Raw genomic sequence first — 14,447 nt, 5'->3', positions numbered from 1 at the left:
CAGAAATTCAAATGGATTATGAAATACAGACGAAGTAAGATGTCATTTAAAAAGACCGTGAAGCCGCAATATTTACAGCCCTAGTCTCCTCTGCAGCCCTCTCCTCAAACAGACTGAAAACGTCCCCTATCCAAGTTATTGATACGACGACTGACACATTTCAGGACACGCTCAGCACGGACAAACAAAATGGAGGCCGGGATCGCGGCAAAGAGTAAGTAAGAAGGGATTGTGGTGGCGGTCATAAAGGAAGAAATAGGGGCGTGCGAGTGGCGTGGCAGTCTATTCCGTCGCCTACCAACACAGGGATCGCTGGTTCGAATCCTCATGTTACCCCCGGCTTGGTTGGGCGTCCCAACAGACACAATTGCCCGTGTCTGCTGGTGGGAAGCCGGATGTGGGTATGTGTCCTGGTCGCTGCACTAGCGCCTCCTCTGGTCGGTAGGGGCGCCTGTTCGGGGAGGGGGAACTGTGGGGAATAGCGTGATCCTCCCGCGCGCTACGTCCCCCTGGTGAAACTCCTCACCGTCAGGTGAAAAGAAGCGGCTGGCGACTCCACATGTATGGGAGGAGGCATGTGGTAGTCTGCAGCCCTCCCCGGATTGGCAGAGGGGGTGGAGCAGCGACTGGGACAGCTCGGAAGAGTGGGATAATTGGCCAAGTACAATTGGGGAGAAAAAGGGTGGGGGTGGGGGAGGGGGATAAATAAATAGAGATAAGAAAGCAGTAGGTGTTTTATTCCACGCCGATACGAGAAGGGCTTTCGCTCAGAGGTGTACCAGTAGGGCTTTCCAGTAACATCCTCTCAGAGTGGGTTGGGTTTGCCAGGCTCCACCCAACAGGCCTCCAGCTTGGCGGAGTAATTTCACAAATCCCGAAGGCTTACTTTTGGGATTTTTATTATGAACCTAACATGGTCACGTCAGGATATTGCCACATCTGGCTGGTAACCAAGACATGTGTAAAACCATGACGACGTAAAAATACAGTTTAAGGGAGGGGACCTACAACAGCACCAGCTCCCTTTTTTCCCTCCCCTCCGCTTTCTCCTGTTTTTTTAATCTGCCTGATTTGACAGTGATAGCCACTGGTGGTAGTCTTTTGGAACATAAGGGCAGAAATGTTTTGACAGCTTAATCTGTTTAGGTGATTGCGATGGTGGAATCTGATATGGCCCTTTCCTCACGGTGAAAGCAGTTATCTCCTCTAACCCTCTCCACGCATGTCTGCTCCCTTATCACCCCCCCCCCGGGTTCGGGTCCAGGGCCTGCCCATCAGGTCCCACCATCACTACATACGGATCAGAGGTGATGGCGGTGGTGGAGAACCTCCAAAACACCCTGACTGGGGCAGTAGAGCAACCCCTGGGCACTGGTCCAGAGAACACATTCCCAAAAGCCATGACAACACCGCCGCCCCCACCCCACCGCCCCATGAGGTGTGATTTACAGCTACGCCACTAGGGGATTTGCAGGAAGTTATGACTGAGGATTGCCTGCGCTTCGGCTCTTGATGTCAGGAGGATAAACATCAGAAAAACAATAATGTTTGCTCCTTTTACCGTGACGTTAAGTCGGGTAGGGGTGTCAAAGTAATCTTGTTTTTCGAGATCTTTGCAGACTTTCATGACAGAGTTTTTTTAGGCAATGAAATCTGATTTACAGGAAACATTAAAAAAAAAAAAAAAAAAAAGCAGCTCATTGGCGTCGTAAATCGAAGCAGGTGTGAGATTTGAAGCACTTATATGAAGCAAAAAAAAAAAAAAAGAAACTGATTCGAGGGGGCGGCCGGATGTGGGTATGTGTCCTGGTCGCTGCACTAGCGCCTCCTCTGGTCGGTCGGGGCGCCTTCCGGGGGAAGAAGGAAGGGGGAATAGCGTGACCCCTCCCACGCGCTACGTCCCCCTGGGGAAACTCCTCGCTGTCAGGTGAAAAGAAGCGGCTGGCGACTCCACATGTATGGGAGGAGGCATGCGGTAGTCTGCAGCCCTCCCCGGATCGGCAGAGGAGGTGGAGCAGGGAGACCGGGACGGCTCGGAAGAGTGGGGGTAATTGGCCGAGTGCAACTGGGGAGAAAAGGGGGAGGAGGGGGGGGGGACGGATTTGGAGTCAATTTAAATGACGTTAATTCGCTGATCTCAAAACCCTTCAAGTCTATTAAAAACCTGCTTGAGTGGAGGTGGCGGGCAATTGAAACTGACAGACCCCCCCCCCCACCACACCCCACACCCCCACATGCACCTTTCCTCTGTTTTCTGTTCATTTACTGCTTCAAATAAATATTTATGCCACGCAGCGGTCCAGTGTTTAGCAGGCCTGCAAACGGTGCCAGGCAGGGATGGGCAGGGGCAGATGTGTCATCTGGTTCGCAGAGATAAGCGAGAGGCAAAACCCGAGAGGGAGCCGACGCCATCCACTGTCCCGTCCGACCGGCCATTAAATCAACCGTGACCTTACGTGGCACCCACGGCTCGGGAAGGGGGTGCTAATTCACATCACAATCAGACGGTCCGGGTTTGGCGCCGTTTCCATTCCACTGTGGCAGGCGGTCCCACGTTGTGTTTGTTTTTTTGTTTTGCACGCATTCTTCCAGTCCCCCCCCCCCCCCGCGTATCTTTTTGAAGAGCTTTTTTTTGTTTGTTGTTGGTTTCTTAAGAGACCGCTCGACTCGGCAATGGAAACTCTTTGTGGATCTTTTGTGCGCCGCAGAGAAACGGAGGAAAGGAGGTGCAGCGTCGCTGGCAGAATCTAGGAAAAACACACCGCTCGTACGGCGGCAGGAAGGAAGGAAAGAAAGACTTTTTTTTTTCTTTCCCTTATGCCATCTGACACGACGGATTTATTTTGAAGATGTCGTTTTATTGTTAAGCGAGATACCGAGGGCCCCTTGTTTAGGTTCGCCGAGAACCTTTCCACCTACGACGTCGTCTGCCGGCGGGATACCGGTCAGACAGGCAGACACAAACACTTGGCTGGAAGGCGATGGCGGTGAGGTCGAGTCTGAGGCGGAAAACTTAAGAGGCCAAAACATCCAGAATGTAAGCAGGACTTCTTTGAGCATCAGCACCCGGAGGCCATTACAGGATTAGGAAGTTTGTCGCTGCAAAATGATGCTTCCTGCCTGACTGCACGGAGGAAAATATCCCTCTTTTTTTTTTTGGTCGGCAGGTGGGAAACACGTGTTTATATATTTATACGACAACAGCGTCGTATTTTAGGAATATGCTAATTTCCATCCATCCATCCATCATCCGAACCGCTTATCCTGCTCTCAGGGTCGCGGGGATGCTGGAGCCTATCCCAGTAGTCACTGGGTGGCAGGCGGGGAGACACCCTGGACAGGCCGCCAGGCCATCACACAGGGCCCACACACACACACACACATAGGGACAATGTAGTACGGCCGATTCACCTGACCTACATGTCTTTGGACTGTGGGAGGAAACCGGAGCCCCCGGAGGAAACCCACGCAGACACGGGGAGAACATGCCAACTCCACACAGAGGACGACCCGGGACGACCCCCAAGGTTGGACTACCCCGGGGCTCGAACCCAGGACCTTTTTACTGTGAGGCAACCGCACTAACCACTGCGCCACCGTGCCATCAATTTAAGAATCCTAATCTAATTTAATTTAATCCTAATTTAAGAATCCTAATCTAATTTAATCCTAATTTAAGAATCCTAATTTAGGATAACACACAAGACGCCCTAAATTGATAATTTCTTTCTATTAAGACGACTTGTTGCAGCTGGGCTATTTCAGTACGGCCCAGGCAGGGAAAACAACAAAACAGCATCTTGTGCACAGTCTGACCTTAATACAAGAGTAAGCAGGCGTTAGCTCATCCAGATTTATAATTTTTCACAAATGGTAAGGACTTCCCACAGTAAGATAAGATAGGAGGTCTGACCTGAGATGAGTTTGACATTTGCTTCCATATTAGCGGGAGGAAAAAAAAAAAAAAGATTGCCGCTATCTCTGACATTTAGGGTAGATCACATAAGCGAAACACTTAAGATTGAGAACCCACACAGACACGGGGGAGCACCCAGAGGACGCTCCCCCGTGTCTGTGTGGGTTTCCTCACACAGTCCAAAGACATGTAGGTCAGCTGACTCGGCCGTACTAAATTGTCCCTAGGTGTGTGTGTGTGTGTGTGTGTGTGTGTGTGGGCCTTGTGATGGACTGGCGGCCTGTCCAGGGTGTCTCCCCGCCTGCTGCCCAGTGACTACTGGGATAGGCTCCAGCATCCCCGCAACCTTATGCAGGATAAGTCACTTGGATAATGGCTGGATGGATTTAAGATTGGGGCATCCAGGTAGTGTAGCGGTCTATTCCGTTGCCAACCAACACAGGGACCGCCGATTCGAATCCCCGTGTTACCTCCGGCTTGGTCGGGCATCCCTATAGACACAAGTGGCCACGACGGGGTCGAGTAGGCGCCTGTACATGGGGGAGGGAGAACCGGGGGGGGGTATGATAGCGTGATCCTCCCACGTGCTACGTCCCCCTGGTGAAACTCCTCACTGTCAGGTGAAGAGAAGCCGCTGGCGACTCCACATGTATGGGAGGAGGCATGTGGTAGTCTGCAGCCCTCCCCGGATCGGCAGTTGAATATAGGGTAACTGGCCACGTACAATTGGGGAGAAAAAGAGGAGGGGGGAAAAAAAAAAGAAAAAGAAAGATTTTTCTTCTGTGATGAGATGATAAAAGCTCATCCATCGGTCTTTCCGTCGCCGTCACAGTGTTTTCTGAGTGGCGCTCACAGGGACAACAGGGCGGGCGAACCAGCCCAGACATCTTTCTACACGGCCCAGGGGTTTATTCAAGAGGGCACAGAAATAAATTAGGAGCGCCTCTGCCGGCCCGGGTTAGGGTTCTGGTTAGATCAGATAGGACTGGGATAAGACAGGACGAGACTCGGCCCCGCCGGGGCGGTGAAACGCGGTGAATAACGTGCGGCCCGGTCAGCCTCCCCAGCTGTTCGTCACATGCGAGCAACGGACGTGTCAAACAAACCCGGGTCAGCGGAAACACACCTCGGGACAAACGGCTGTGTTGACTCGACTATCAGCGACCATTATTCCGGCGGGAAACGGCGAACGGGGGCACGCAATAAGCCTATTCAGAGCGAGCCCGAGAAGAATTTAGTGAAAACAAATGAACTATAATGTCCCGGTAATATGCCCAGGCCAGGGGACAAAGACGGGAGGGGAACAGAACACGCGGGGACACCGTAGTAGGAAAATCACAACAAACAACACCTTTACACTCCGCCCGGGTCTCACTGGCGAAGAATGTCAACAAGCTGATCCCTCGCTTTTCCACCTCGCCTCGCCATTGTCTGATTCTGCACATGGAACGGAAGATAAGATACCTGGGCGGAGAGGGGTTTTTTCTTCCGCCGCCATTTTCCCCTTCTTTTTTTTGGCGAGCCTGCGTGAACATTTAAAATTCCCCCCAGGGCCGATGTTTTCGTGGCCCCCCCTCCCCCCGAAGATGCCGTAGGCGATGTTTACATGACGGCTGGGAAGCCAAAAAAGATCTTCAGAGATTTATTTATTTATTTTTTGGGGGGGTTTCCAAAATAAAAGGGTGGAAATGGGGACGTGCGTTCTGCAGAAGACTAGAAAGGCTTGCCTCCCGAGTCATGGGAAAGCGTCCTCTTAAATCACTCCGAAACCCAAACTGTAACCTGCAGAAGTAACCCAGGGCTTACTTAAGCCGGCCGGAATAACAAGCCAAACAATAATAAAACAACGTTACTGCAGGACGGGGGGGGTTTCATGAATATCTTCACGTATACATTTCTGTTGTCTTTGATTATGAAGAGGGATGCAAGAAAGGGCGAAACCGAGGGATGCTTTGACTCTGAAGTGGGGTGACATAATTGCGGAACGATACTCGGATCATCGGGCTGAAATAACAGGACGCCGCACTGCTGAGCATCACCTATCCACCTCGCCACAGACGTGGGTATGTTGAGAGACAGGAGATGAGACGGTAGGGGCTACAGAGCGCTGTGCACCAAAACAACCAGACATCCAAACCAACGCTTAACACTGTCAAATCCAGCCAACCATGCTCTTACCCCACTCTCCCGAGCCGTCCCGGTCTCTGCTCCACCCCCTCTGCTGATCCGGGGGGGGCTGCAGACTACCACACGCCTCCTCCCATACATGTGGAGTCACCAGCCGCTTCTTTTCACCTGACAGTGAGGAGTTTCACCAGGGGGACGTAGTGGGAGGCTCACACCATTCCCCCCAATTCCACCCCCCCCCCGCCAAACAGGCGCCCCGACAGACCTGAGGAGGCGCTGCTGCAGTGACCAGGACACATACCCACATCTGGCTTCCCGCCCGCGACACGGCCACTTGTGTCTGTAGGGACACCCGACCAAGCCGGCAGTAACAAGGGGATTCAAACCGGCGATCGCCGTGTTGGTAGGCAACGGAATAGACCGCCACGTTACCCGCAAGCCCTACCAACTATTTCAGCATCTCCGATATATTCTCAGCGGCACGGTGGTTAGCGCGGTCGCCTCACAACAAGAAGGTCCTGGGTTCGAGCCCCAGGGTCGTCCAACCTTGGGGGTCGCCCTGGGTCGTCCTCTGTGTGGAGTTTGCATGTCCTCCCCGTGTCTGTGTGGGTTTCCTCCGGGGGCTCCGGTTTCCTCCCACAGTCCAAAGACATGTAGGTCAGGTGAATCAGCCGCACTAAATTGTCCTTAAGTGTGAATGTGTGTGTGTGTGTGTGCCCTGTGATGGGCAGGTGGGCCGCCCAGGGTGTCTCCCCGCCTGCCCCCCAGTGACTGCTGGGATAGGCTCCAGCATCCCTGAGAGCAGGATAAGCGGTTTGGATAGTGGAGGGATGGAGGATATATTCTCTGCACCACTGCACCTCATCACCTCTTAGTTCACCTGCATAAGTCAGTCCTTGTGTATGTATCTGAAGATTGTTGTGTTGTAGTGTTGTTATTCTATGTTAAGAGCACCGAGAGAGCCACGAAACCGGAGTCAAAATCCACGTATGCGCAAACCTACATGGCCAATAAACAGGGTTCTGATTCTGAGATAGACAGACGGATCGAACCCGGTGAACGGTCAAAGGGAAATAAAATGCGGGAGTCTCGGCTTTGTGAGGATCACGCCGTCCCGTGTCTGCGTGACAGGTGGCCTCGGACCACCTCCCACAACGTCTGGAAGGTGTGACGTGAAACCAACAACGTCGGTGCTCATATCTCCCCGGTTACTACAGTATTTCTGAAGCTTAGCAGCCAGCTTGTTTTCCACAGTCGTCTGGCTGCCGGTGGTTGAGACCCCGGGGTCACTTCTGCAGCGTGCAAGAGCCAGCTGTTAATACCGTCCAGTTTAAACAGCTGGATACTGCTGTGGTCCTGCGCAGGGCCACAACAATAATCTCGCGGCCAGGCGATCGCAGTCCAGCCACTGACAGGCGCAGAAGTACGCAACGAAATGTAGCTGAAAAAGGAAAAGGGTCCAGCTCTTCCAATAACTCCCAGGACCGCAGAGCGCTGCTTCCGTTGACACACGCATGCATGCTGCACACATAGGAAGCGTCTACGAGCCAAATAGGAAACATGTGGCTTTAATTGTGAGGGGAGGAAGAAAGTTTCCATTTTGTGCTCAAGCAATTTGACATAGGCTTAATATCCAATGTCACAGCTGAACTGTGGGACTCGGGGCTCTCGGAACGATGTTCACGGTTCGTCTGCTGGTCGGTTAATACAGCAGGCCTCCACGCCGCTCGGCCAGCACATATTCCGTCTTTGTTGACTTTATAAACATTATTCCGTGTCGAAGAGTAAGCACATAATTCCCATCCGCTTCGGCCAACTGCGGGTCAGGATCCCGAGGCTGCTCAAGTGCGTCCACTTAAGGAGCACTTGAACCAACGAACTCCGATGTTCAAAAACACATCAGATCAACCCCCCCCCCCCCCCCAAAAAAAAAAACTCAACCAAGATAAACTGAAAGCAGCCCCGATGGTCTACGACTTCTCTCCTGGTCACGGTCGGCTTTTCTCCTCACCAGTCAGTCCATCTGTTGACAGCGAGCCAAGGCTACCGCTAATCCCAGCAGGTCCTAAAACCTAACTCAAAGAAGAAAATGTCCCATCATGTCCACCATTTTTGTCATTATCCTTTTTCCTGCTCTTCTCTCCCCATACACCCCCCCCCCAAGCTCCGCATACGTCCTGGATCATCCTCTCCCGGTCTGCAAAGCTCTCGTAGAGAGAGACGGGACTGGGCTGATTGATTGATGGTCTGTACTCTCGCTCTCCATCCTCCCATCCATCGGTTTGTCAAGTTTCTGAGCTTGTATTATCATGTTGTTCACACACCCCGGTGGTCTTGTCAACCCGGGGCCGAGCAGAAAAGCAGCCTGCGAGTTTGCTGACAAACCTCCATCATTCATCAATACCCCAGTGTGATTCAAGAGTGGAAGCGCCCATCTTTTCCTGTCAGTCATGTGCAGAGGAAGACGCTGTGTACGGGGCACTGGTGAAACGGGCAGTAACTCAATATTGTCGTTTATCGTCTAGCGACGGTATTGTATTGGGGAGAAATTCAGATATTCTCATATAACGATAAAAGGAAAAATTCTTTTCCCCCTTTTCTCCCCAACTGTATCTGGCCAATTGCCCCAATCTTCCGAGCCGCCGATCCGGGCAGGGCTGCAGACTACCACATGCCTCCTCCCATACATGTGGAGTCGCCAGCCGCTTCTTTTCACCTGACAGTGAGGAGTTTCGCCAGGGAGACGTAGCGCGTGGGAGGATCATGCTACTCCCCCCAGTTCCCCCTCCACCCTGTACAGGCGCCCCGACCGACCACAGGAGGCGCTAGTGCAGCGACCGATACACATACCCACAACTGGCTTCCCACCTGCAGACACGGGCAATTGTGTCGGTAGGGACATCCGAGGGGATTCGGGGATTTGAACCGGCGATCTCTGTGTTGGCAGGCAACTGAACGGACTGCTACACCACCCATACGACTTGACACACAATTTTGCCGTCTATATGAAAGATAATGAGACTCTGTTGCTGGAAATTTCTCACAAAATGAGGCCTGAAATATCCGAGGGAGTAATTTCAGTATTTCTTCAAACATTATGCTTCACGTGATCCAACAGTTCGCTGTGAGGAGCCTCAGCTGGATTCTTAAACATGATATACTTTCATGTGTAAGCAAATATATATCACTCTTGCGTAAAATCCCCTATGACGCTCATGATAATACTGTTTCCCATATTGCCCAGCACTGCTCGGTACCTGAGACTACGCACATCCTCTGTGGCTGTGTATCACTGCTGCCGGTGACAGAAAGTGTATAAATCCTCTGGCAGAAGTCAAAACAAGATACGGATCAGACTGAAGAACAAAACCTTTTTGTCCCCCACCAAATAATGACACAGTCAAAGCATGCAGGAATGTCAGACATATAGAGATGGGGGTGATGATATTGGTTATTCAATAAAAAAATAAAAAAAAGTACAATCCATAACAGAATGCGCCACCGCGGCTATGCAGAGGACTGCGACAACACAAGCGAAAGAAACAGGGCACGTGTTGCCATGGGGTCAACATGGTGTATTTGTTCTGAGAGACGGAAACAAGTGGAAGCCTCAAAAGGAAGGCAAAACGATGCGGTACCGGCTGGTTTTCTCACTCGCAAATAAGAAAGCGAACCACGTTCACCAAGTCTGAGCAAAACGACAGCAGAAGCGGGGGCAGACGGCGGCCGTGTGCGTCAACTGCGGATTGGATCTTCACGGAACGGGGGCCGACCCAGGTGCACCATCAGAAACGGAGACGGCCGCTACGAGTACGGTAGTTCAGCGAGCCTTCCACTTGAGTGGTTTAGTAAGTTAATGCACTTGGAAAATGTCGGGAACTCTGCGAGCCAATGGCTGAGCTGTATATATGGTCATGTACCGTGGGGGGTGGGAGGATAATCCCTGTTGGAGGCCACAGTATCTGATGAATCATTCTACAGCACATGATCATAAACCATGAGCATATGAATGCACCGAGCCAAGACACGGCCCAGATTAGAGCGAGAGAGCAAGAGTGAGAGAGAGAGAGCGAGAGAGAGAGAAAGAGAGCGAGAGAGAGAGAAAGAGAGCGAGAGAGGGAGCGAGAGAGAGCTGTAGGCAGAGGAGCCTGAGGGAATCAATGGAGCTGCCTCAAATTCCGCAGAGTCCCGTCGGGGTAAGGATAGAACAGGAGGATGGAGGAGGAGGCTGTAATAATGGGGGAAACAAGAGCAGAGGTCATAAAAACCATATGATTCAAGCTGGGCTATCCCTTCTGTGAGCTGCAGGGAGGCAAAACTCTCCTCTCTCATAAAACGTAAACCATCAGCGTTGCTTAACAAAAGTAGAAACTGCCTTTCCCTCTTAACACTGCAAAGTACAGTGAAGCACGCCGGGAACGGGTTCTCCATTCCTCTGATTTGACTGTGGCAGACTAAAATAGGTGTTTCACGACGACGCTGATGACAGGATCCTTATTTTGTCTTGGGAGTTTCTGCTCCAGACTTCCCGGTTATATGTTAAGTAAGAGGTAATTGGGTGTAATTTTGTGCTGTAATGTTATGAGGCTCTGTTTTATTATGTGTTTCCCTTGGGGAAAGCCCTGGTGATGCTGTAAGGGAGGTTTACATTCTCACAAATGCAAACATAGAACAACCAGCCCATGTTTGTCAACAGACCCCAGCAGCTACGTGCCACCTGAAGGTCCTGATCTCAAAAACCATAGTTTTGCACTCAGCTGGGGATGTATTTGCCAACAGTTTGTCCCCTCCTTGTGGCATGAATGCATATAAATTGGTTTCGTTTTCATCATTTCCAAACTTTGCAGCTGGACTCTGACACAGGCCAAAGACGGCAGGGTGCCTTTATTTGACTAAATGGATTAAAGCTTTCCATATGTGTATTCTTTTATGACCAAGAAACACAATGCAGACTTAAATGCTGGCAGCTCTTGATGTGAACTTGAAGGCACTGATTCAAGATAAACAGTCTAGCCATTGGCTTTCATGTAGCACCACCTGGTGGACAATCCGGGTACTCGGTACAAATTGCTTCACTTCATTAATATAATAACGGCAGGAAGTCCAATCACAAGCAACAGAAGTAGCAGATTTCAGATTAGAAAGAGCACAGAAAGGTTATAAACTCCTCTTCAATAGCCTCAAAACTCTGTCAGAAAACATCCATCCATTATCCGAACCGCTTATCCTGCTCTCAGGGTCGCGGGGATGCTGGAGCCTATCCCAGCAGTCATTGGGCAGCAGGCGGGAAGACACCCTGGACAGGCCGCCAGGCCATCACACAGGGCCGACACACACACACACACACACACACATTCATACCTAGGGACAATTTAGTACAGCCGATTCACCTGACCTACATGTCTTTGGGCTGTGGGAGAAAACCGGAGCACCCGGAGGAAACCCACACAGACACGGGAAGAACATGCAAACTCCACACAGAGGACGACCCAGGACGACCCCCCAAGGTTGGACTACCCCGGGGCTCGAGCCCAGGACCTTCTTGCTGTGAGGCGACCGTGTTTACCACCGCGCCACCGTGCCAGAAAACATTTGAAGCAATTTTTTTCAACTTTTTTATTTTTTTGAAGCAAACATAGATAAAATCTAAAATCCACATGACAGGAGACAGTCGAGAGACCCTAACTAGAAAAAAATCCCACAATGGGACTCGAAAGGACATGCAGATAGGTTGCTAAACCACGACGCTTGCAAATACCTGAGCAGAGAGAAGACACTGTAGGAGTTACGGACAGAACTTTGGTCAACCTGAAGAAGACTGTTCTTCTTTCTCTCCGACTGATCCTGCAACGGAACAAATGTCAAGGTGACTCAGAGATCAAATAAAGCTAACTTGATTAGTTACTGGTATTCCACTGAAGATGGACGGAAAAGTTGACAAAAGCAGCACCTTGTGATCAAAGTCAGCTGCATAGTAGCCATCATTCAATCCAAATATGATCTCATTCGGACTCCTGGAGCGAATCTGTGGACAGGGGAAAAGAAAAAAAAACATTGATTTTTCACCACGGGGCTCGAGAAAGACAAGGGAAAACAAAGCGAAGCAGACATCTGGTCCGGGCCGCGACGGCACCGTCTGAACACAGGTTGTGAAAGAGGGTATGCGCTACACGCAACCGCTTTGTTGTAACTTATGATTTGAAAATTTAATCAGTTTTGTATGTTATCGACACCCTGAGAGCTTTCATATTTTTCGCTATTTTTCCTATCGACTCGCATTACTGTAGCGCTTGTGGCTCAGCTCCCGACTCTGCGGGATCCTCTCGCCGGGCGGGTGAGGATGGATGAACCCATAACACAGCAGGATATCGGGCCGTACTCCGGCTTCTCTGTACTGGCTGCTCAGAAGTTTCAGAATTGATCTTAAAAACCACTCATAAGCGAGTACAAAGCGCGAGCGCCTCAGACATCCTGGCCATTCTGTGTAGGCAAAACATGACGCGTCCTCTGCCATCTGCACCCGAGACTTTGCACAGCCCTGTGGAAAAGGCTGATGTCCGTTGAGACCGGGGGGGGGGGGGTATCTTCTAATCTTCTACACTGCATCTTTCATCACATTTCCAAAAGCAGGACTTATGTAAATTTGTTTGAACATTTTGATAGAGGCCCATTTGCCTTCTTTTTTTTTTAATTCTCTAACTGGGATGCCAATTCGTGTCTGACACCTGAAACATTTTAAATATCAAATTGCAGGTTGAAAAGTAATTTTCTGAAGCAGATTTTGGTCAGTCAGGGGTGAGAAAACTCAAAACCTGTGTGCCGTTATTGTCATTACGGTGTTACGCACACCCAAAGACCATTTCTACAAATCACAGCTGTTTTTTATTGAGTGGTAATTCATTAATAAATAATACAGTGTGGGACTGTACAGACTCCGCTCTTTTACTGTCAGGGTTTGGGGAAGTGCCATACGGATCATTTCTATCACTGTGATTTGAACATGTGCGGGCTGACCTGCTGCCCGGTGTATCGGAGTCCGTCCAGGTTGACCTTCCATTCTATGAGGAGCTGGTACTGTCCCGCCTGTCCTCCCCAGATCCTCACCACGAAACACGACACCGAGGTGTCCAGGAGGTCCGGCAGCATGCCAAAGTCCAAACTCCGCCACGTCGGATTCTGAGACACACACAGACACACACACACACACACACACAGTACAGATTAGCAAAGCATGACCATTATCAACATTAAATCCACAATAACCCTTAATTAACATCTGACATAAAAATCTTTCAACCAACTAATTTTCTTAAATGTAATTATAATACTTAATTATAATAGCACATAATAGTAAATAATAAAATTCTAGACTAAAAACAATCATTATTTTATACACATATATATATGACGATGACAATTAAAATTTCAAAATCTAGATACTTCCATCAGTAACATGACCATTTAAAAATTATTAATTCAACATCTGACGGTCCCGATTATCGACAATATGCAGAATTTTAACTCGACTTTTATCATTTAATTCCATTTAGCCTCGTGTGTAAAGTAAGTAATTCATTCGTGAATGGTTATAATTTCAAGTGCGGTAAGAAATTACCAACTTTTCTTCTTCTTCAAAATTTTTCACAATTTTGAGATATGACAAACATCGTGATATTTGTTTCTCCCAAAAACTCCCCACGTCTAACGGGAGACTGACCTACTGGGCTGCGAGATGTCACGCAGCCTTCTTACACAAAGCGTAATAATAATAATAATAATAATAATAAATTAAACTTACATAGCGCTTTTTTAATACTCAAAGTGGCTTTACAGTAAACGGGGTGAAACAAGACGACAGATAAACATAACACAGACATACAGGAGTGGATGGGAAGGGGGGCTACGAGAGGGAGAAGCGGCAGCCGCACACGACGCCAGCAGTACTCTCCCACTTGGACAGATACAAAAGGGAAAGAAAATCAAACATCATAAATCACATAAATCACAGATGAAGTCTGAGGAGGTGAGTCCCGACCAATGACCTGAATGTGGGCAGCCCGCAGCAGTGTCCGATGCGCTTGGGGAGGGAGTTGAGGGAGGGGGCTGAGGGAGGGGGCAGGTCGAGCGCTCGGTCCCCAGCCTGCCCCAGATCAGGGGTGGACGAGAGGACGGGGGCGCACGAGAAGGCAACGGAGAAAAGGTGTCTTGAGACGGGATTGGAAGAGTGGGAGGGATTCTGAGTCAATAATGATTTGGGGGAGTGAGTTCCCGAGCCTGGGAGCTGCCCTGGAGAAGGCTCGGTCACCGAAGCCGCGGAGGTTGGACCTGGGGGTAGAGAGAAGGGGAGCCACTATCGGCCATTCAAGGTCAATGTTGACATGCCTGCTTCTGGTATGGGAAGATG

The 14,447-nt window shown here is 50.1% G+C and overlaps 1 protein-coding gene across 1 annotated transcript in view; it reads right to left on the bottom strand.

The window, feature by feature from the left end:
• Window positions 1-14,447, bottom strand: part of uvrag (UV radiation resistance associated gene) — a 153,089-nt gene that overhangs the window by 120,143 nt on the left and 18,499 nt on the right. The window contains exons 4-6 of the mRNA XM_056285197.1: window positions 13,058-13,219; window positions 11,994-12,068; window positions 11,802-11,887 (exon numbers count right to left, since the gene is read on the bottom strand). Of these exons, the coding sequence (XP_056141172.1) occupies window positions 11,802-11,887; window positions 11,994-12,068; window positions 13,058-13,219 (323 nt within the window). The remainder of the gene's footprint in view (window positions 1-11,801; window positions 11,888-11,993; window positions 12,069-13,057; window positions 13,220-14,447) is intronic.

The sequence above is a fragment of the Lampris incognitus genome, chromosome 8, assembly GCF_029633865.1.
Source record: "Lampris incognitus isolate fLamInc1 chromosome 8, fLamInc1.hap2, whole genome shotgun sequence".
NCBI classification, from domain to species: Eukaryota; Metazoa; Chordata; class Actinopteri; order Lampriformes; family Lampridae; genus Lampris; species Lampris incognitus.
This window is presented reverse-complemented; position numbering and strand designations above follow the sequence as displayed.